General features: G+C 42.5%; 1 protein-coding gene across 1 annotated transcript; it reads right to left on the bottom strand.

The window, feature by feature from the left end:
• Nucleotides 1-4,592: 4,592 nt before the first annotated feature.
• SSTR1 (somatostatin receptor 1) lies at nucleotides 4,593-10,193 on the bottom strand. Its single transcript, XM_043556027.1, has 2 exons — nucleotides 6,952-10,193; nucleotides 4,593-6,694 (listed from the first exon to the last, which is right to left on the bottom strand). The coding sequence occupies exon 1, from the start codon at nucleotides 8,199-8,201 to the stop codon at nucleotides 7,026-7,028; it is 1,176 nt and encodes a 391-aa protein (XP_043411962.1). The 5' UTR covers nucleotides 8,202-10,193; the 3' UTR covers nucleotides 4,593-6,694; nucleotides 6,952-7,025.
• Between the last annotated feature and the right edge of the window lie 11,105 nt (nucleotides 10,194-21,298).

Here is a 21,298-nt window from a genome sequence, read left to right as displayed (position 1 = left end):
TTTCATTCATTCACAACTAAAAGGGTTCTGATGGATTTGGCATTTAACATGTTGGGTCACCACAACACCCCTAAAAAGAAGGTATTATTATCTGATGTTATAAATGAGCAAAACACACACCATGAAGATTAACTCACACAGTATCACACAATTAATAATTAGCGCCACATTTGCTGATGGCAAACTCCATGCTTTTAACCCTTAAACCTTTAGTTCTCAAACTTTAGTGTACTTTAGAAACACTGAGATTCACCCCAGATCTAATGAATCAAAATCTCTACAGTGGAGATAGAGCAAAGAGAATACGCACATTTAAGTTCTTGGGTAATTCTGATGCAAGGCTCATGGACCACTTGTTAAGAAATATTTCCTTTAGACAAAGGTATGACTTCAAGGATACTGCTGCCTGATGTTCTGACACTATGTCCTTATTAAAAAGCTTTGCTTCTGGAAGATAACACTTGAAGTCTTGTCAGTGATATAAACTACAAATCAAAGGAAATCTTTTTCTGAGAAGAGCTCTGTTGGGAGTAGAAAAAGTCAGAAAAAAAGGCTTCTGAGCAGGGGCGACGAGGGTGGGAGATTGGGCCCTTAAAAGAGAAGGGGAGACAGAGTCATGAAATTCTATTTCACCCATTATTACCTAAGAAATTCCTTTTTAAGGTGTGTGTGTACATGCGTGTATGTGTGTGTGTGTGTATGTGTGTGTGTGTGTGTGTGTTTTAGGTTCAGATCCTACATAGAGTTTATATATGTATATATGTATAGAGAGACTAAGGAGTCTCTTGAAAAAAAAAACATACAGACATCTGCTTGATTTGCTAGTTACAGTGGCTCATTGGACATGAAGGAAAATGTTTAATTATTGACTTTGAATAGACATTTTGCCACTGCTAATAATATTAGCTAGATTAATGAATTGTTCGAGGGTTATAGAGACAGAAAGACACCACGAGAGCTATTGTTCATCAATATTTAGATAGCCTTTCCCAGAATAGTCATGTAAACCACATGTGTCATTGTAAAATATTTTCCTGCTTGCTTATCATGTCTTGGATTTTTTTCTCTCTCCCTATTTAAATGTAAATGGAGTATTAGTTGTCTTTTGATACAGGTATTATTATTGTGAAAGTCAGAACTGTTTTTGTAGGCGATATTCTACAGTGTTTCCACAACGTACCGTCTTACAAGTGGGCTCTGATACATAGTAAGTCTTTTTTAATTTTAATTTTTAAAACTTTTAAAAATGTTTATTTTTGAGAGAGAGAGAGAGAGAGAGAGAGCACAAGCGGGGCAGGGGCAGAGAGAGGAGGATAGATGATCCAAAGTGGGCTCCGTGCTAACAGCAGTAAGCCCAATGTGGGCCTCAATCTAAAAAACTGCAAGATCATAACCTGAGCAGAAGTCAGATGCTCAACAGACTGAGCCACCCAGGTGCCCCTTTAATTCTTAAAGCTGGAAGTGCTTGAGATCTTCCTCCCTAGCCAGGCTGGGCACGAAGGCAATGAGGAGGGCGCAGAGTTGAACTCTACTGCAGGGATAGTATGATAGCTGATACCATTCCCCACCTCTCATTTTTTTAAAATACTTCTTGTCCTTTCAAAATTGAATACTTGAATCAATCTGGCTTAAAGAGATATTTATTTTTAGAGTCTTAAGCTCACTATTGTTCCAAAGAATTTTAAGACCATTAGTCTCAGTCTTAAATGTGTGTAATATTTCCAACTATTGACTGATGAGATTGAGTTTAATATGTGTTTTGAAAATAATTAGGTTCATTATCAAAGTGAACTTTACCAAAGGGATTTTATTTTAAATTATATCTCCCTTATAGATGATGTTCCTCTCCACCCAACAGTTTGACAAGCAGGTATTTTGATAATTTTAGTTTGCACTGGTTGCTTGTGTTCACAGGCCTCCTCGACTTTATCATCATGGTAGAGACACATTCCTTTCCTTTATAGTTGAAATCAGAAACTGAACTATATCTGATCATCCTTAATACAAATCCTTTCATGAGTACACTCCCTATAATGCTTGTCTCTAGATATTTAACAAAATAGTAAATGATCACTTACAACATTATCTCTGTGCCTGCCTTCCTCCAGGGAAACCATGTAACAATGTTGAACCTCTCTGCCTTCTTTTAAAACCAGCAAACTGAAATGTGCTGAATGAAAAGCAAGATTTCCATCTGAATATATGGAAGAGGTTCTCATTAGCTCAAAGGTGTATCGTGCAATGAGATAGCAGCATAGACTGCAATGCTTTATTTTTTTAAGCACACACCACTGTAACAATTATGTGAACATCTATCAATCATTTCAGTTTTGTGCCTAACCTCTCTGATGTGGTACATTGGAATATAGAAGGTAATGAGCAAGATTTACAAAGCTACCCCACTACCAAGGTGGTTTTTTTTAGAAGATTGATATAAATATTATATCTCTAATATTGGTTTAAAATAAGTTGGAAATATATCACAGATTTTAAAAATGTATCTTCCATAATATTTTCCAGAAGAATGCCTTCCCTTTCTTCTCAGGCCAAAATCATGCATACAGCATTTGGTGCAATGATCAGGGTTAAATTACATGAGGCATGAAAGATTTTCAACATGATCCTGTTTTGGGATATTGTGTGAGAAAATGGCCTCTAGGACACAAAGGTCACTAGTAAGAGAGATAATAATTCATAGACATTAGAATGATACATCTTAACATATTTCATGAATCATGTTCAGGGGCCTGGGTGGCTCAGTCTGTCAAGCATCTGACCCTTGCTTTCAGCTCAGGTCATGATCTCACAGTTGGTGAGTTCAAGCCCTATGTCGGACTCTATGCTGCCAGTAGGACCCTGCTTGGGATTCTTTCTCCGTCTCTCTTCCCCTCCCCATGTGTGCGTCTCTGTCTCTCTCAAAATAAGTGAACTTAAAAAATAATAATAAAATAAATCATGTTTCATTGCAGTCTCTCATTCTGAGATGAGATTCATCACCTTAGGATAGGAGAGGGCTTGTCTTCCACTTGTAGGCAATGCAAAAAACCTTGGAAATCAGGTGAGACAATGGGGGTAGTGGGTTGCACAGAGATTCACCAAATCCTTTCATCCTGCTTTAGCACATCAAGGGCTGAGACTAAAGGACTCCTCTCCTTTGTACTTTCTCTAGTGGAAAGGAGATGTGGGGTGAGTGGAACGGTTTTGAGAAGTGACGTTGACAAAGGTAAGGAGAGATGCAAAAGGCCCAAGACGGAGCCACATAAAGAAGATCCAAGACAGGAGATCCAGAGGGTCACCAGTCCACAGCCACCTTAGATTCCCCTAGCCGCTGAGCCAAGAGGCTCACCATGGGGCTGCCTATGGCAGGGCGAGATCATTCCTTCTGTGCAGAGTCAAGGGTAGCCTCCCAGACCAGTGGGCTGGAGGAACACTGTGGAAGATTCTGAAAAGGTCACAGCCCACAGGAGCTGAGTGTGGCCTTCACCAAGCTGAGAGGTTGGATCATAAACTCCAGAAGCTGCAGATTTCAACAAACTATAGAAGGAATCATCTTGAGAGACAAACCACCTGTTTACAGAGGGCAAAGGGCAGAGAGGGCTCAGTTCAATTGGATGTTTGAATATTTATTTAATTTTTTTCTCCCAGCTAGCCAGTTGGAAGGGGCTTGGAATAATGTTCAGGTTAGTTGAAACCAAAATAACAAAATGTTTTCTCTGCATATCTAAGTTATGAGTTCAGTTTGCCACCTTGCGATAGCTTTTAAAAATAGTTTAAAAAAGACAAAAGTCCAGCTATCCTTAGTCATACTGAGATCATGTACAGAACTATAAAGCCTAGAGTTACAGCATTTGTAGCTTTTTGAACCCCCCCCCCCCCCCCCGACTCTCGCTCTGGAATCACTGCTATTGCCTGCTTGGGAAATATTGCTTTCCACTTATTTTGCTATGAAAAGAAAACTGCCCTGAAAAATAAAGTCTTTTAAAAATTTTCTCTAGTATCTTCTTAAATTCTTCTAGGGATAGAAAGGCCATCGTTGAACAAAGCATAAAATATGACTCTCTTCTCATATGTTGAAATCTGATTTTTCTATTTCTTTTACCCATTTCCTCTGGAACACCTTTAGGCAATCTCTCTCTCTCTCTCTCTCTCTCTCTCTCTCTCTCTCTCTCTCTCTCACCCTCTTTCCCATTTTTTCCTATTATCTTTCCCTGGGATGTAAGTCAGCAATTACTTAGCTCCCACAACAAAGTCTGAGGTCATAAGTGAGGGAAGACAGTAATTTAATCTGGCAAAGACTGAGGTATCACCTAGTTAGTTTGGCGACAAGAACAGACCATAAAGACTACAGGACACTACACTGCTTCCTATTCATACTGACTCAAAGTTGCTTTTCCTCTTTCTCTGAACCAACAGACTTTTCTTTAAAAAAAAATAATAATTCAAAGTATAACCCCAATCTTGGTAAAATTCCCAAAGTAATCTGAAACCTTTCTTCTTAAAATCTAAGTGAAACATAAAGCGACCAAGCCCATGTAATGTGTTTTTGAGTAATCCCTTGAAACAATAAAATTCAAATGGCAAAGTCAGACAACTTGCAACAACATAATACATTTGTTTATTTCATTAATATTACGATGGTAACATGTTAAGAGCACTGGATTTGTATCCTCTAAAGAGGATAATGATCAAGATTTAGCTGTGTAAATTTCATTGTTCTTAACCATTAAAAATCTATTTTCCAAAGTAGTAATAATATATATTATTAAGGGACAGAGCTAAACTTTATGATGTATAACCAAAAGCATATGTTTGTTCATTAGTTTAAACAAAACATTAGAGACATTTTAACTCTTGGTTACTGCTTTCAGGAAAGCACAATGTTCTTGAAGCAAATATTACACAAAACATCTTTTTCCATAGTGATTTCAACCATTGTGTATCATGTCCATGACAGCCCCAGATTTAGTATCACCCAATGGTTGTAATACACTCTGGCTTTCTTAAACAATCAGCCAACAAACATGTATTTAGTGCCTACTATGTACATGCCAGCATACTAAAGCAATACAGGAAATACAAAGAAGTAAAATTATTGGTCCTTGCCCTGCTCAGGCTTCCAATGTAGTTGGTAAGATTAAACACAGACACAAATTACTCTACTTTCAGTGTGTGAAAAAGAAGGGACAATGTTAACCAGAACGTATATTAGAATCACCTATGCTGGAACTTAGAAGAAGCAGGGGCCTAACCAGGGACATTCTCAACACTGATTAAAATCTGTCTGAATCAGATTTCTCAGCTCCAGACCTGAGTGCTGCTTGAACGCCCGCATCTGAAAGTGCTCCCGCAGCCTTGCATCTCTCACTGCTAGTGGCTGTATTTGGCAATTGTCTCGAGGACTCATGACGATGGAGCAAGATAAATATTCATAATATGTAAAAAGCAGAAATAAAGTCATACACAGGGTGATGTTGGAAGGAATTCAGGACATTCCACTCTGCATGGGAGGAGGCTAAGCCACGTTACCTATTTATTTATCATCATGATGATTATTATAAGACAAACAAGAGACTACATAAGAAAAGTATAAAAGAATCTCCAAACTTCACTGAACATAAGCAAAAAGAAAAGAGGGCCCAACAAAGAAGACGGTTTTGAGTGGGCCTTGGAGAGAGAGCTTCCCCCCCCCCCCCCCACTGTCACCTCCATCCCCACCCCCAGTGTCCTGAAGAAAAGGCCCTGGGTTAGGCAAGTAGAGAAAAGCAAAGCAGAGACACATTTTCAAATACCACAAATAAATAAATAAACAAACATGTTAATCAAGAAAATAACTTATTAGGCACCACTTGAAAGGCAGCAACCTTCAGGGGCCAGGCAGGCCGCACTCTTTAGCCTGCGGGCGGCAGCAACGCGGTAGGGATTGGCCAAGGCTCAGAAGGCGCCACGGAGGTCCTGGCCCCGGTGCCTGGTCTTCGACAGAAACCGGGGCAGGAACCGAGTCTGTTGTTGCTCTTACATCTGCACCTCCAGAAGCTTAGGTGAGGGAGAAATCCTAGTGTAGCGGCAGCAGCCTCGACTCCCAGGCGGCCCCGCAGAAAGTGCGCCCTGACTCGCCCGGCCTAAGGCAGACCAGCAGTGTCCTGGGAGTGCCCAGCACTTGGTCTTTGAAATCAAAAGCGCCGGTTGTGAGCCGGAAAACAGGGTGGTTTCCGTTACAATCCCTTCCCCGCCAAACCCTGGAATCTTCTAAAAAACTCCTGGTCCTCAGTTCCTTTTGGCTCCAAGTGGGGTTAAGATGGGGACTACAGAATGCCCGGGGTTCGAAGCGCGGGACCGATTTTACTAAGCACCTGGCTCCGCCCTGGGTGGAGAGGGAGTGGCGAAGGGGTTCGGGCAAGGGCACAACCCCACCTGAAAGAAGAAAAAGACCTACTGCCTAGTTCATTCTCCAGTCCTACTTCCCGTCAAACGGGGATGCGCAAACGCAGAGCGGTGATTCTCTAGACTCCGCTAGGGGCGCCAGGCAGACTCTGGCTAGCGGAGGGGCGCGGCAGGGCGGGGCTGAGGGCGAGCTGGGGACTCATCCCGTGGGAAACCCGTGGCGGTAACTGTGGCTCAGCTCAAACAAAAATAACGGCTGGCCGGGCTGAGGGTCAGGCAGAGTTGGCGACGTTTATGAGTTCATGATCTGCACCTGCAGGACGGGGCGGAAGGAAAGATCCAAGTTACAGAGTGGGGAGCATAGAGGGGCGCAGAAGTGCAAGCGCAGTGTAGGAAGGAGCGAAAGTAGCAGACAGAGGAGAAAGGGGCCCTCAAGCCTTCCCGATTTATAAGCAAAGTGCCCAGTTCCAACTTTGTCGCGCGACTCTCCCAGGTCTCTCCACCCCACGCGCACACAGTGTCTTAGCCCCACTTTGCCCCACCGCACCCAGACGCCGGGGATACTTTCACCTCTCGCACCCGGCCTCCCTTTCTCCTCCTCATCTTCCTCCTCCCGTGGCGCAGGGCCCTTGCGTGGCCAAGGCTCAGAGAGTCGTGATCCGAGACGTACAGGTGCCATTACGGAACACACCGCCTCCAGACTCCAGGTTCTCCGGCTGGAAGTCCTCCACGCTGTAAGCGCGACTCTTGAGGGCCGTGGCGTAGTAGTCGACAGGCTCCTCGGCGGCGTTGTCCATCCAGCTGAGGCACAGGATGCGCTGGAAAGAGCGCTTGAAGTTGTCCGAAAGGAAGCCATAGAGGATGGGATTGGCGCAGCTGTTGGCGTAGCCGAGGATGACCGACAGCTGGCTAACCGTGGCGTCGTCCTGCTCTGCAAACACGTTGACCAACTGCACTACATAGAAAGGCATCCAGCAGATGACAAATACCATCACCACCATCATCACCATCAGGGTGATCTTGCGCTCCGAGCGCTTGCGCTGCTGCCAGCCGGCCTTGAGGGCCACCATGCGCATTTTGGCGATGATGAGCACGTAGCACAGGCAGATGGCCCCGACGGGCAGCAAGAAGCCCATGAGAAACGTGTACAACACGAAGCCCACTAGCCAGCGCTGAGCGGGCTCAGGCATGAGCATGTTGCAGGCCACCGTGCCATCACTGTTGGCCGCCGTGCGCGAAAAGACCACGATGGGCAGAATGACAAGCAGCGATAGCACCCACACGCCCAGATTCACCACCTTGGCCACGGTGGGCCGGCGGTAGCGTGCTGCCTTGATGGGGTGCACCACGGCCACGTACCGGTCCACGCTAAGGACAGTCAGACAGTAGATGCTGGTGAACATGTTGACTGCGTCCACGCTGAGCACGAGGCGGCAGAGCAGCGCGCCGAAGGGCCAGTGGCGAAGCAACGTGGAGGTGACCAGAAATGGCACACTGAGCATGAGCAGCTCATCGGCGATGGCCAGGTTCAGGATGTAGATGTTGGTGGCCGTCTTCATTTTGGCGTAGCGCAGGATCACGTAGATGACCATGGAGTTACCACACAGCCCCACCAGGCACACCACGGAGTAGATAAAAGAGATGAGGATGGCGCTGCCCTGGCCCTCGCTCAAGGTCCCGTTCTGGGACGCATTTCGTCCCGGCTCCTCCATGCCGCCCGCAGCGCCGGCCCCGGGGCCCCTGCTGCCGCCGCCTTCGCCGCAGCTGCCCGGGCTGGGGCTAGGAGAGGAAGGAGAGGAGGCAGTGCCATTGGGGAACATTTCAGCTAATGGGGGCTGCTGGGGCTGCTGGGGCTGGAGCGCTCTCCTTGTGCCCCCGCCGCTTGCGCTCTCACTCGGCACCCTGCCCGCCTGCCCGCAGCTCACTGCTGCCAGGCACCTGGGGTAGCACGCAGCGGCTAAGGGGAGCTTGGCTCTGACCGGCGCCGGCGGGGCGCATTGCCTAGCGGCTGCTTGCGCGCACCCGCAAGCCCGCTCCCAGGCGCCTGGGCACACGCGAGCGTGGAGAGGGGAGACCGAGAGGCTGGAGCCCCGCGCCGCACAGCCATCAAGTGGCGCGGCTCTGGGCTGGTGAATGATTAATAGGCACCACCAGCGCGTCAGCAGCTACGAAAAGGGAGGGGTGATGGAGCAAAGAGGGAGGAAGGCGATGTAGGTGGTTAACCACCCCTCGCCCATTTTTTTTTTTTTTTCCTTCCCAGTCCTGTGCCTGTGCTTAGATCAACTCGAGTAGCTGCTCCAGGGAGTCTCTTGCAATACCCTTTACCGATCCCTCAGCGGACACTGGCGAGTTTCTCCTCCTGGAGAGGGGGTGGGAACCAAAAGTGTAGAATCTTTCCCACCCCGGCTCCTTTCCAATGAAGCAGACCCCAAGCACAGATGTCCAGAGTTCATCTCAGTTTCCCTGAGTTGCCGCCTGGTCCTGAGAGACCCCCCCAACTCCATTCCCGTCCAATCGTCCGGGGCCCTAACCCCCCACCTCCCGCCCCCGCTAGCCCTACCCCTGAAGACCCGCCGCGGAAGCTCTGAGTCCCCCTTACCCAGGGCGCGCTACTTCCAGACCGACGCGTAGATGGCCCGTGCAAAGTGCCTGTGCGGTCTGGTAGCACGGTGACGTTCTTCGCGCGGTCCAACTCCTTTCTTTGGGCGGGACCCCCGCACAGGCGCCCACGCAGATACTCTTAGAGTCGCTGAAACTGACCCTGAGCGGTGTTAGGAGGAGGAAGCGCAAAAACCTTGCGTTAGGAGCTTCTGCGTTACAACACCGCAGGCTGCTCTTCGCAGGCGGGAGCGGTTTAGGGGCCTGAGTAAACCATTGCGAATCTCTTAATAAGGCTTGTGGTGCCCAGAGCCCCTTGCGTCTCCCAGACGAATATAGACTGCAGAAAGGAGGACGCGCGGCTGGGAGCTCGGAAGGAGCCTGAGGCTCCCTCCCGAACGTGCCAGGCGCGGTATTGGAAATCCATCTAGGTGTTCAGTGGGGAAAGATATGGCTGCGCCGCTTGGAAAGGCTCCGCCTGCGTCCCTGCTGTACTTTGTACCCAGGAGAGTTGGCGGGCCCCGGGGGAGGAGAGTGTAAAGGCCTGGGAGGGCAAGGATGCCAGCTCCTCTAAACCCACGCGGGGTCCGCTGTGCAGGTGACCAGACCTGTCACCAACTCCACAAACTGGCCGGAAGACCTTCGAGTCTTTCTGTGAACAGCTAGGATTTCAGCCTTTTTTGAGGCCCTGGACGTGTGACCCCGTTCTAATTCCGAAACTTTTAAGAGACAGAAATCGATGTAGGCATGCCTAAAGCGCCTTTGCCTCATTTAGGAATTGGATGGTTTCTGTGGAAGAGAATGAATGTTCAATTACCATGATTTTTAACTACCTTTCAGACTTCCCAGCATCCCTAGCCTAGGCTCCTTTTGGCCTTTCACTTGTTGCAGTCCAAGGAAGAATCACTCCTTCCAGCTCTCCTATCCCTTTTCAAAATCCCATCAAATCTTTCTCCGAAACGCACCTGTTCCCAGGAAGACTGACCTGCAGCAGGTCTTTCAAACTTTAGCTTTGTCTCCAGTTTCTTGTTAGTTTCTCCTTCCTCCCAACCACGGAGCAGTGGGTCTCAGTTTTCCCTCCCATCAGTACAGTTTACACTCAAGAGAGACGACCTAAAACAGACTAAACTCCTCACTGAAGCTATTTGTACCAGACAGTTCAGAATGCAGAAATGGATGCAGAAACTGAAAGGGGAAAAAAAAAAAAAGCATAATTCCTTTTGCCCCCTTCCTTTATCTGGTCAATCATTTGCATATATGTGTTTTAGTTCTCAAAACGAAATGCTCCTAAAAGGAAAGGAATAACTTCTGTAGTGTATTGATTATAATAATCAAAGATAAATTATGGCAGACCCTCATAGGAAGGTGTGCAATGAACACCGAATTATTAATAAGAAATGAGCTAGGAAGGAATTTCAAATTTTACAAGGCCCAAGCTATTTAACCCATTGCTTTATCTAAACAAATTACTTTTTACCTTTTACGAAAACAGGATGTGAAATTGAGGGTTAGTTGTGTTTTATTTTCCTTAAAAAAATGCTGAACATATGGAGAAAAAAATAGTGTTCGTCAAGTTTAAAAAAATGACTTTTTTCCCCCAGAAGAGCTTTTTACAAGCCAAGCCTCATAATGGTTTGGATGCCTCTTTGCCAATCACTGACTAAAGACACCTGGCTATTCTTTAGGGGGCTGACATTTCAACAGTCATCATTTAGATGCCTTGGCATTGATCATGGTTGCTCCAGGGAGAGAGGATGATGGGAGCCAGTAAAGCACAGCTCTGTTGTTCAGACTCTCATATGTTCACTTTGCCACTCACCTTAGGGAAATCTCCTCCCAATTTAGTGGTAGTCTCATACAGAAAAGAAGAAAACCTAAGACCTGACATGAACATGTTTTTGTTTCTGAAGTGGTTTCTATGATGAATTGTTTATCCATAAAACAAATGGACAAGGAAATATCACTTACACCCACTAGAATGGCTTTAGTAATTTTTTAAAGGGGAAAAAAAACCCCACAAATGTTGGCAAGCATGTGGAGACCTTGGAACTCTCATATGATGCAACAGCTTTAGAATGTTTCATGATTCCTCAAAAAGTTAAACACAGAATTGCCGTATAACCAGCTATCCCACCCCTAGGAATTTACCCCCCGAAATTGAAAATAGGTACTGAACAAAAACTGGTACAGTAGGTTCACAGTGACACTATTCATAATAGCCACAAAGTCAAGCCCGAATATCCATTAACTGATGAATGGATATACAAAGTGTGGTATATCCTCACAATAGATTATTCATCCATAGGAAGGAATGAAGTACCAATACATGAGCCCTGAAAACATTAGGCAAAGTGAGGGAAGCAAAACAGGAAAAGTCATGCATTGCATGATTCCATTTATCTGGGATGTCTGGAACAGGCAAATCCATAGAGACAAAACGGGTTAGAGGCTGGCAGGGGTTGAGGGGAGAAGGAATGGGGAATGACCGCTTAATGGGTATGGGGTTTCTTTTTTGGGTTATGGAAATGTTCTGGAGTTAGATCGTGGTGGTGATTGTACAACATTGTGAATGTACTAAAAGCCACTGAATTGCACATTTTAAAAATGGTTAAAATTATGATTTTTATGTCATGTGAATTTTACTTCAATAAAAGGAGAGTGATTGAGATGGGTATGAGCCATGCGGTGTTATCAAGTCTTTTCAGTCACTTAATCCTTAACATTATATCTGTGAACTAATCCATGATAAATAAAAACAATCAAGCAAAAGACAGCATTTCTGGGCTAAACAACATGAGACGGATTTGCAGCTGTTTTTAAATTATGTTAGGAACAGGAGCCCACTTAGGAATCTGCCTTCCTCTCAGACCTTAATTTAATGTCTCTTAATGAAACAGGAACACTAATGTAGGCATGGGATTGTTGTAATGTGTAAGGAACATGGCCTTTGAGAAGTCAGGACTCCATAATCTTCATGTCTTGTTTTAAAACTTTTTAGGGGTCTTGGGCACCTGGGTGGCTCAGTCGGTTAAGCGACTTACTCTTGATTTTGGCTCAGATCATGATCCCAGATCCAGGAGATCGAACCCCATATCAGACTCTGTACTAATAGCTTGGAGCCTGCTTGGGATTCTCTCTCTCCCTCTCTCTCTGCTCCTACCCCAATCTCTCCCTCTCTTTCGCTCTCTCTCTCTCTCAAAATAAGTAAGTAGATAAACTTTAAAAAGTCCCTTTTTTAATTCACATATTTAAAGCCTGGAAAAGCTTAAGATAAGCTTGTTTCATCTGTGAGAGTTAATTCCTGCAGTCCTCCCTCCTTTGGTTACTATCTTTCCTATGCTTCTGAGATATGAACATTTCTAGATATGAGAGAAGAAAGATGATGGCCCACAAGAAGGGAAGAATGAAAAGTCCTAATTTAGGAAGTTGAAGATTCTTAGGTGAACTGATTTTCTTAGCCATCTCAATTCTTCTACAAGCCACACTCCCTTGTGCTCTCATGTCCCAGATGCACACTTGGATTACTGTATTTATCACACTGTGCTGTGATTTCTTGGTGTACTTATCTGTCCTCCTTTCTAAATCTGTAAGCTTGCTGAGAACAGGGGCTGTATTTTACTTATCTTTATATGCCCAGCACCCAACACAGTACCTGGAAAATTGCCCAACACCTCCTTGTTTTATTTTTCTAAGGTACCCCATAGATAATATCTTCTTTTTGTTCTAACCCATAAGATGTAGATACAAAGAAATGAACTCTTGGCCTCTTGCAAGAGAAGTTTTAATCTCTGTGTAATATCATCTATAATAATTTCCTATACATTTAAATCATTCTGAACAATTTCAATTTGCATGTCCTATATCAACAATTATGCTGATGACTCCTTCATTGATCATTCTTGGTCTTAAATGTCTTGGCAGAGAAAGGGCTATGGAAAATGGGTGGTACATACTTTAGTAGCTAATGATGGTTATTTAATAGTATCATGCAGTGTGAAAGCCATTATACGTGGAAGATTGTTTCTTTTTAATTGCAGTCCCGAGTCTCAGTTGGTTTGGTGGAATAGTAATTATCAGGAGTTCAAACTCTGCTTCTGTCAAAATCATTACTAATGTGGTTTTTCTACCTGGAGCCTGTGGTGGTCCTCAAACTAGCTCCTCTAATCCCTGCCGGTGGTAAAGTGTCAGTTGGGGCCAGGGATTGAAGGGAACACTTTGTGGAGCGTCCTCTGCAGTGGCATCATCACAGTTGTGTTTACAAACACCTGTGTGGGCAGATGGGCCCTACCTGGCTCTGAGGGGCAAGTGCTACTCAGCAATATGGCCCACAGCAGAGGCATGTGTCACCTGAAGACCATCTGCCACCAAGCAGTTAACAGGATGACAGTCTGATAAGAAGGTCAACCAGAGTGCAAAGTGGCCGTGGGGCTAAGGAACAATCCCAGACCTCATTTTGCAGGGATGCCTCCCTGGCCTCACAGCAGCCCTGGTAGCCTGTGGTTCAGTCCATCGCCAATCTCGGCAAACTCGCCCTGGCCTGCTGGTTTTCCTATTGCCTCTTCTGTGAAACAGCAATGACCAAGTCACCTTTGTGCTTTCAAACAAGATGCACAGGGCAACAACTCACATTTTCACCTAAGGATTCTCTACTACTACATACTACTTCTAAGAACAAGAATTCAGCACCTACAGGAAAATATTCATTATCATCAATGGATAAATAAAAATAGAACAAAAGCAGCTGCATGTTACTCATCTTATTTTCATTAGTCCTTAACAAAAATACATGTTTCTATAGTGTGGTGTCTGTTAAGGATTTCCAGACCAATTTAATTTCAAGCAATTTTATCAAAACATCTTTTGATGTTACTCATTTTACTAGAAACTACAAAACTGCTTTCAAAGTCACAAAACCATTCTTTTGTTTCTTTTATTGATGTTTGATTTTAGGCAGAGCATTTTTTTTTTATTTTTTACTTTCTATAATTTACATCCAAGTTAGTTAGCATCTAGTGCAACAACGATTTCAGGAGTAGATTCCTTAAGTCCCTTACCCACTTAGCCCATCCCCCCTCCCACAACCCCTCCAGCAACCCCCTGTTTGTTCTCTATATTTAAGAGCCTCTTATGTTTTGTCCCCCTCCCTGTTTTTATATTATTTTTTAAGCAGAGCATTTAAACAGTCACAGCAAATCACCCATTTCTTGAGACAGGGCTACTCCTTAGGAGTGGGCTGTGTGTGCCAATTGGTTTCACTAGCTAAGGAACAGCCCAAAACCAGCAAAAAGCTGGCTGTGGGAAGCAAGGAGAGCTTTGTAGAGGAAACCTGTGAAGCTATCTTTTTTTTAAGATCTAAAAAGTATATCTCTCTTTATTCAGAGAGAGAGAGAGAGAGAGAGAGAGAGAGAGCATGAGCAGGGGAAGGACAGAGAGAGAGGGTGAGAGAGAATCCCAAGCAGGTTCCACCCTGTCAGCACAAAGCCTGACCTGGGGCTCAACCCATGAACCATGAGATCATGATCTGAGTTGAAATCAAGAATCGGAAGCATAGCCGACTGAGCCACCCAGGTGCCCCTAAAATGTTTTGTTCTTAATCAAAAACAAAAAGGTATGTGATTAGAGAGTGATTTAAATCTATGTGGTTATCATAATGCCTGCCATCATGATACTGCCATTTTGTTCCCATTTTAAGTATGTTGAGGCAGGAGACTAGGCCCATGCTCTGTCAACCAAAATAGTGCTTTATTTAGATGACACAAAGCGACCTCCGTGACTGACCTTTTCTTCTTTTGCACACGTGTGGTGGAACTGCCAATAGTGGGTTTGTGGTGAATGCATCTGTGTCTTCGGCGGGAGGTAGAAGACAGCGTCTGTGAGCTATGGGCTCAGGAGGGAGGCTCAGAACCACTGGGATTGGCCCAGGAAGAGAATGACTAGATGGCCTGCTCCCTTCCTCTTCCTGAGGGCAAGCTGTCTCCCCAACACCAGGCCCTGCCTTTGCTCTTCTTTCTCCATGCAACATGGGATGGGAATTTATTTTGTCCTTGAGGAAGCAGCAGCCTGTGTGACAGTCTGACTCTTCTTTCCCTGTCAGAGCAAGGAGGTCAGAAGATAGCACAGTCCAGGTAGGGCCACCTGGCCTAGAATAAGAAGTTACCATTCCTTGTGGACTGCCTGGGTGAACTGAAATTTTACTGCTTATCCAATTAGCCAAAACCTTGGTTTCTAATACTGTATCCTGAGGTTTAAAAAAAAATTTATAGAAGTGAAATTCAGACTACAGAAATGTGTTCACATTCTAAAAAGAGGTGCTAGCAACTCCACTGCTCTCAAGCCATCACCTACCTCCAGTCTATGTGGAAGACTAGAAAGAAAGACTGATAGAGACTGTTTCCTTAGGAAGAGTGTTGAATTTCATAGTTGTATTGACTACAGTCACTTTGTTGCCCCCACTTTTTAAAGGAACTGAAAATTAATATCATAATTCCACTATGTATGAATAATGCTATGTTTTTAATCCAAGCTGAATAATTTGTTCATTAACAAATATTTGTTGAGCATCCACTGGGTGGCAGGCACTGTTCTAGACCCTGGAAATACAATGGCAAAGGTTAACTAGTTTCCTACAGACTTCTAGTGAGACGGAAGGAGAGAGTAAGCAAGTAGACACATGGGGAATGGAATTGTATTTGGTGACAAGTTCTAAGAAGAAAAGTTGGGATGAGGGGCCAGAGGTTGCTGGAGAGGCTGGGTGTATTTGACCTAGGTTAGACCAAAGGGGAAGGGAAGGAGATGCTGCATGAGCATCACCTTGGGTGATGAGGGGGTAAAGGAGTGCACAGCATTGGTGGCGGGGGGGTTGTTCCAGCAACACAAGTGAAGCAGTTCAGGCCCTTGGAGGAAGATGTGAGGAGTTGGGTGTTATGAAACTACAGTTGGATTGTATGACACCTGGGGCCCAAATTCACCAGTGAACAGTGAAAACTGGATTGGGCAAAGGAGGCATTAAATATATTTCTTGTATTTAATACAATAGAATAGTAAGTAAGCACTAAAAATGATGTCGCAGGTGAATTATTATTGACACAGAAAGATAGGGCATTGCTAAGTGTGACAAGCCTGTTTCAAAACCAGATGGGCCCAATAAACACACACACACACACACACACACACACACACACACACACACAATGAGCATATGTATCTGTAGGCCTGAAAGGATGGTTACTAAGATATTACAAAAGTGGTTATCACAAAGTAGTTGTGTTATGGATGTTTTCAGCTCCCTTTAATATGGAGAGATTTTCTAATTTTTCAGCCATGAGTATGTATTGCTTTTTAAATAAGATAAAAGTAATAAAAGCTTTTTCTTAATTTAAAAAAGGAAAAGACTCCAGGCCATAAGTGTCTGCTCTATTTAATGGGGCATTCACTGATTTATTTCCTCCTTAATTATTTTTACTTTCAGAAAAACACTAATAAATTTATTCTAGAAATTAACATATTATAATGCAAATTAAATAGCAAATGAAATGTACCTAGCAGAACGTGGTAGAAGGAACTGAAACAGGAGCTGGAGTAGTTTACCATCTTGTAGGCAACCTCTACAGCCCCATGGCCAAGTAGTCTCTTGAGTGTGCTTGGTTGGCTATGCCCCTCTTGGAATCCTATGATAATATGAACCTGCGATATGCTATTGATATCATATGAAATATGATAATATTTGTGAAAGCATGCTATAATTGCCTAACGTCAAACTCTTTGGTTTACATCACATACTTTCCATGTATTTAAATTTGAGCATGTAATTTGACCTGTCTGTGCCTCAGTTTCCTTTTTTATAAAGTGAAGATCATAGTGCATCTACCTAATATGGTTGTTAGAAGGATAAAATATGTTCAAAGTGTTTAGAACAGTGTCTGGCATGTAGTAAAAATTATGTAAGTATTTAGTGTTTATAAAATAACTTCCAAAGTATGGATTACAGTGTAACATTATTTTTTAATCAGGCAAAAAAAGTAAGAACTTCATTTTTGCCTCTTGCTCAAGAACAATTTAATCCAGTAGTTATAGCATTCACTTATTCAGCTTAAGAAATATTTACTGAGCAGTTGTCCTGTGCATATTACTTACTCTTTCATCTCCCCTGACCCCCCCCCCCGCCCCCCCCTCCGCCGCTGCCTATCTAGGCTTGTAATTCAGCACACTGAACTATGTTCCACTCACAGGTTTTTAGGACATGTCACACAGTCAGCTAAAGTAATTCTAAAATGTTAATCACTTCGATCAACATCATACCAGAGTGAATCCAGTCTATCCACATCATAAGAGTTTGAACCAACCGCTGTATTCGCTGACTCAAATAACCTAATTGAATGGTCCACAGGTCTGAGTTTGCTGTAAGTTTCCTTTTCGTCTCTGTTTCCAGTGAGACCCCCAAGTTTCCAGGTTAATAACTATAGTTTAAAAATGTGTTCACATTCTAAAAAGAGGTGCTAGCTACTCCACTGCTCTCAAGCCATCACCTACTTCCAGTCTATGTGGAAGACCAGAAAGAAAGATTGATAGAGACTGTTTCCTTAGGAAGAGTTTTCAGAGTGTTGTGGATTTTCCCTCTCATGAAAGATGAAAACTGGCTTCTTACCCAGTCAATGAAGCCTGGGGCCTTCTATGAAATCACCTGGAGAGCTTGTCAGGTGTCCACTGGGGTTGGTAGGACTCAGAGATTGGTGCCTGATTCTTACTTGGAAAAGTAAGCAAGAGACCCACTGGTACTTCCTCGAATGATAAAAGAAAAAAGGCTACAGGAGGAAAAAGCTGGTTCCCACTGAATCCCCACTCTCCCACTCTCAGAGCCTGGAGCCTGCTTCGGATTCAATGTCTCCCGCTCTCTCTGCCCCTTCCCTGCTCATACTGTGTCTCTCTTTCTCTCAAAAATAAACATTAAATTTTTTTTTTTTAAAAAGAGAGAGAGCTTTCCTGTCCATTAAAGCTGTCCCCTCTCAATTGCAGGAGCCAAAGGCAGAGAAAAGAGTGAGGGAGAAGTGGATAAATAATAAATAATAAAGAATCTAATTGCTTTTCTCTTCCTCTCTGTAGGATGCAACCATGGGTCAGCCTGAAGTTAGTACAGGGATGAGGAATTTTAAATTGTTTGAGAAATTAAAGTTTCATTTTAGAAAGAATTGCTTTTTTATAATGTCTGAAAATAAGACCTGATATTTGAAAGTGAACAAAAAAGTTATGGGATTCTGTGAACGAAGAATTTCCAATTAGCTTCTAACTGTACTATGAAAATGTTTGTATTTACTACCCTCATTTTGCAAATGAAGAAACCAAAGCACAGAGAGGTTAAATAACTAGCTCAAGTCACACAGCTAAAAAAGTCGAGATCTCATTTGACTAGCAATCTGGCTGAGGGCCTATGCTCTTAACCACCACGCCATACTGCTGTGGTCTTCTCTGTCACTGAACTACTCAATTAAAGGTTTTTTATTTTTTTAATGTTTCAACAGTTTTTTCCCAGTTTTATTGAGAAATAATTGACATACATCACTGTATAAGTTTAGGGCATACAGTATGATGGTTTCATTTACATATATTGTGAAATGATTGCCATAATGGGTTCAGCTAACATCCATATTCTCATGTAGATAAAATAAAGACAGAGGAAAGAAAAAAGGAAAAACATTTCTTGCTGAGATGAGAACTCTTAGCATCTACTCTTTTAACAGCTTTCCTATATTTCATTGGAAATGAAATAGCTACAGTCCCCATGTTGTACATTACATCCCTAGTCCTTATTTATCTTATAACTGGAAGCTTGTGCATTTTGACCACTTTCTTTCAATTCTCCCTCCTCTGACCCTCCACCTCTGGTAACCCCCAGTTTGATCTCTTTATCTAGGAGTTCAGTTTTTTTTTTAATCCCACATATAAATGAGATCATACAGTATTTGTCTTTCTCTGACTTTTTCCACTTAACATAATGCCTCCAAGATCCATCCATGTTGTAGCAAATGACAGAATTTCCTCATTTATTTTTATGGCTGAATAATATTCCATTGTATGTATACTGCATCTTCCTTATCCATTCATCCATTAATGGACACTTAGGTTGTCTCCATGTTTTGGCTATTGTAAATAATGCCATGAACCTGAGGGTGTAGATAACTCTTTCAGTGTTTTCACTCCCTGTGGATATATTCCAGAATTCCTGGATCAGACTGTAGTTCTATTTTTAATTTTTGAATGTCTTTCATATTGTTTTCCATTGTGGTTATAAAAACTGACAAACCCATCATTAATTCCTTTCTCACATCCATGCCAACATTTGTTATCTCTTGTCTTTTGATGGTGGCCATTCTAAAAACATGAGGCAATATCCTCATTGTGATTTGCATTTGCATTTTCCTATGACTAGTGATGTGGAGCATCTTTTCATGTACCTGTTGGCCTTCTGTATATCTTTTTTGGAGAAATGTCTATTCAGATACTTTACCCATTTTTAAATTGGATTATTATTATTATTATTATTATTATTATTATTATTTTGCTATTGAGTGATATGAGCTCTTTATTTTGGATATTAACCCCTTATCACATATATGGTTTGCAGATATTTTTCCCATTCTATATATATTGTCTTCTAACTTTGTTGATGGTTTATTTTGCTGTATAAAAACTTTTTAGTTTGATGTAGTCCCACTTGTTTATTTTTTATTTTGTTGCTTGTGCTTGAAGTGTCATATCCAAAACTTCATTGCCAAGACTCATGTCAAGGAGCTTCATTTCTATGTTTTCTTTTAGGAGTTTCATGGTTTCAGGTCTTACATTTAAGTCTTTCATTCATTTTGAGCTAATTTTTGTGAGTGGTGCATGGTAGGGATCCAGTTTCATTCTTTTACATGTGAATAGCCAATTATTCCCTTTCTTTCCCCAAACTCTTATAGTTTTTGGACTAGAGATCTTTCACCTCCTTGGTTAAACTTATTCCTAAGTATTTCATTGTTTCTGATGCTATCGCAAATGGGATTAATTTCTTTATTTCTTTTTCAGAAAATGTGTTGTTAGTGGACAGTAACACTACTCATTTTTCTATGTTAATTTTGTATCTTGCAACTTTAGGGAATTCATTAATTATATAGAACAGATTTTTGGTTGAGTCTATAGGATTTTCTATACATAAAGTCAATCGTTTGCAAACAGAGTTTTATTTCTTCCTAAAGGGTGATTTTGATGTCATGAAATTACATAAACAGAAAAATCTATCATTTTAGTGATTTATGTTTTTTCAATAAATCCAACAATTACTTCAGTTTTCTTCTTTACCTTTGTTACCTATAATCTAAAAGTATAATTTTGCCTTCAATTAGAAATTTAGAGTAATATGCTTTGAAAAAAAATAGCCTTAATAAAGCATATTGTAAGGAGTTTAAGACTGATGAGCCATTGGTATATCTGTGCCAAAGAAAATGTATTTTTTATTAACTGCTAACCACCATTTGTCAGTTCTAAATACATGATTGTCAGCATTGTAGGCAGCTAAGCATTTCCTTCTGCATGACTATTTCTGTGTCGGTTTTTTTCTGCTTTATTCTTGTGTTCCTGTCATGCCTCACTTTTGCCCCGCCTCAGGCAAATGCATACCAAGCAGGTAGGTCAGCAGACTCACTAGATAGGGAAGGACTAAAGAGCTGCTTTGAAATTTGTACCAACTCCACAAAATTACAGCCAAAATGTATTCCCAGGAAAGGAAGAGGTGTTGCTGCTGAAACAACATCAGTTAGAAAAAATAAATTTCCCTTCCCTAGGACAAGTGCATACACATTTCAAGTGGTCTAGGGCCTTTGCACTTGGACCTTCATTGATTTGACTGACAGCGATAACAAAAATGAGAATATACAGATGCCAGATTCATTCAGATGGCGGCACATTATTTCCTAACGGAAATTTTATGTGTCTCTTCACTAAACAATTAAGTGGGAAATTAACATTTTTAGTCCATAAAAATGTCTTAACTCAGGAGAGGATAATCACATAACAAAAAAATGGTACAAGTCAATATTCACACTTGTGCGTGAGACTAGAGTAAATCAAAACAATTCTACATCAGAATTGAACTTTTTTTTGATGTTAACAGTTTAAGTAATTGCAATGTTTCCCCCTCTCAATTTAGAGATAAACAGATCTCATTTTCATACCCACAAAATTTTAGCATCTATTTATTTTCTTGGAAAATTCTATCCAATTCTATCTGTGAAAACACATGCTCTTCCAATCCACCAGGGGGAGATTTTGACATTGAAAACTTCAACAG

The sequence above is a fragment of the Prionailurus bengalensis genome, chromosome B3 (genome assembly GCF_016509475.1).
Source record: "Prionailurus bengalensis isolate Pbe53 chromosome B3, Fcat_Pben_1.1_paternal_pri, whole genome shotgun sequence".
NCBI classification, from domain to species: Eukaryota; Metazoa; Chordata; class Mammalia; order Carnivora; family Felidae; genus Prionailurus; species Prionailurus bengalensis.
The sequence above is the reverse complement of the archived record's forward strand: the minus strand, read 5'-3'. Positions and strand labels throughout refer to the sequence as shown.

Excerpts from the sequence above, each read along its gene's own strand:
- SSTR1 (XM_043556027.1), bottom strand. The coding sequence starts at position 8,201 with ATGTTCCCCAATGGCACTGCCTCCTCTCCTTCCTCTCCTAGCCCCAGC.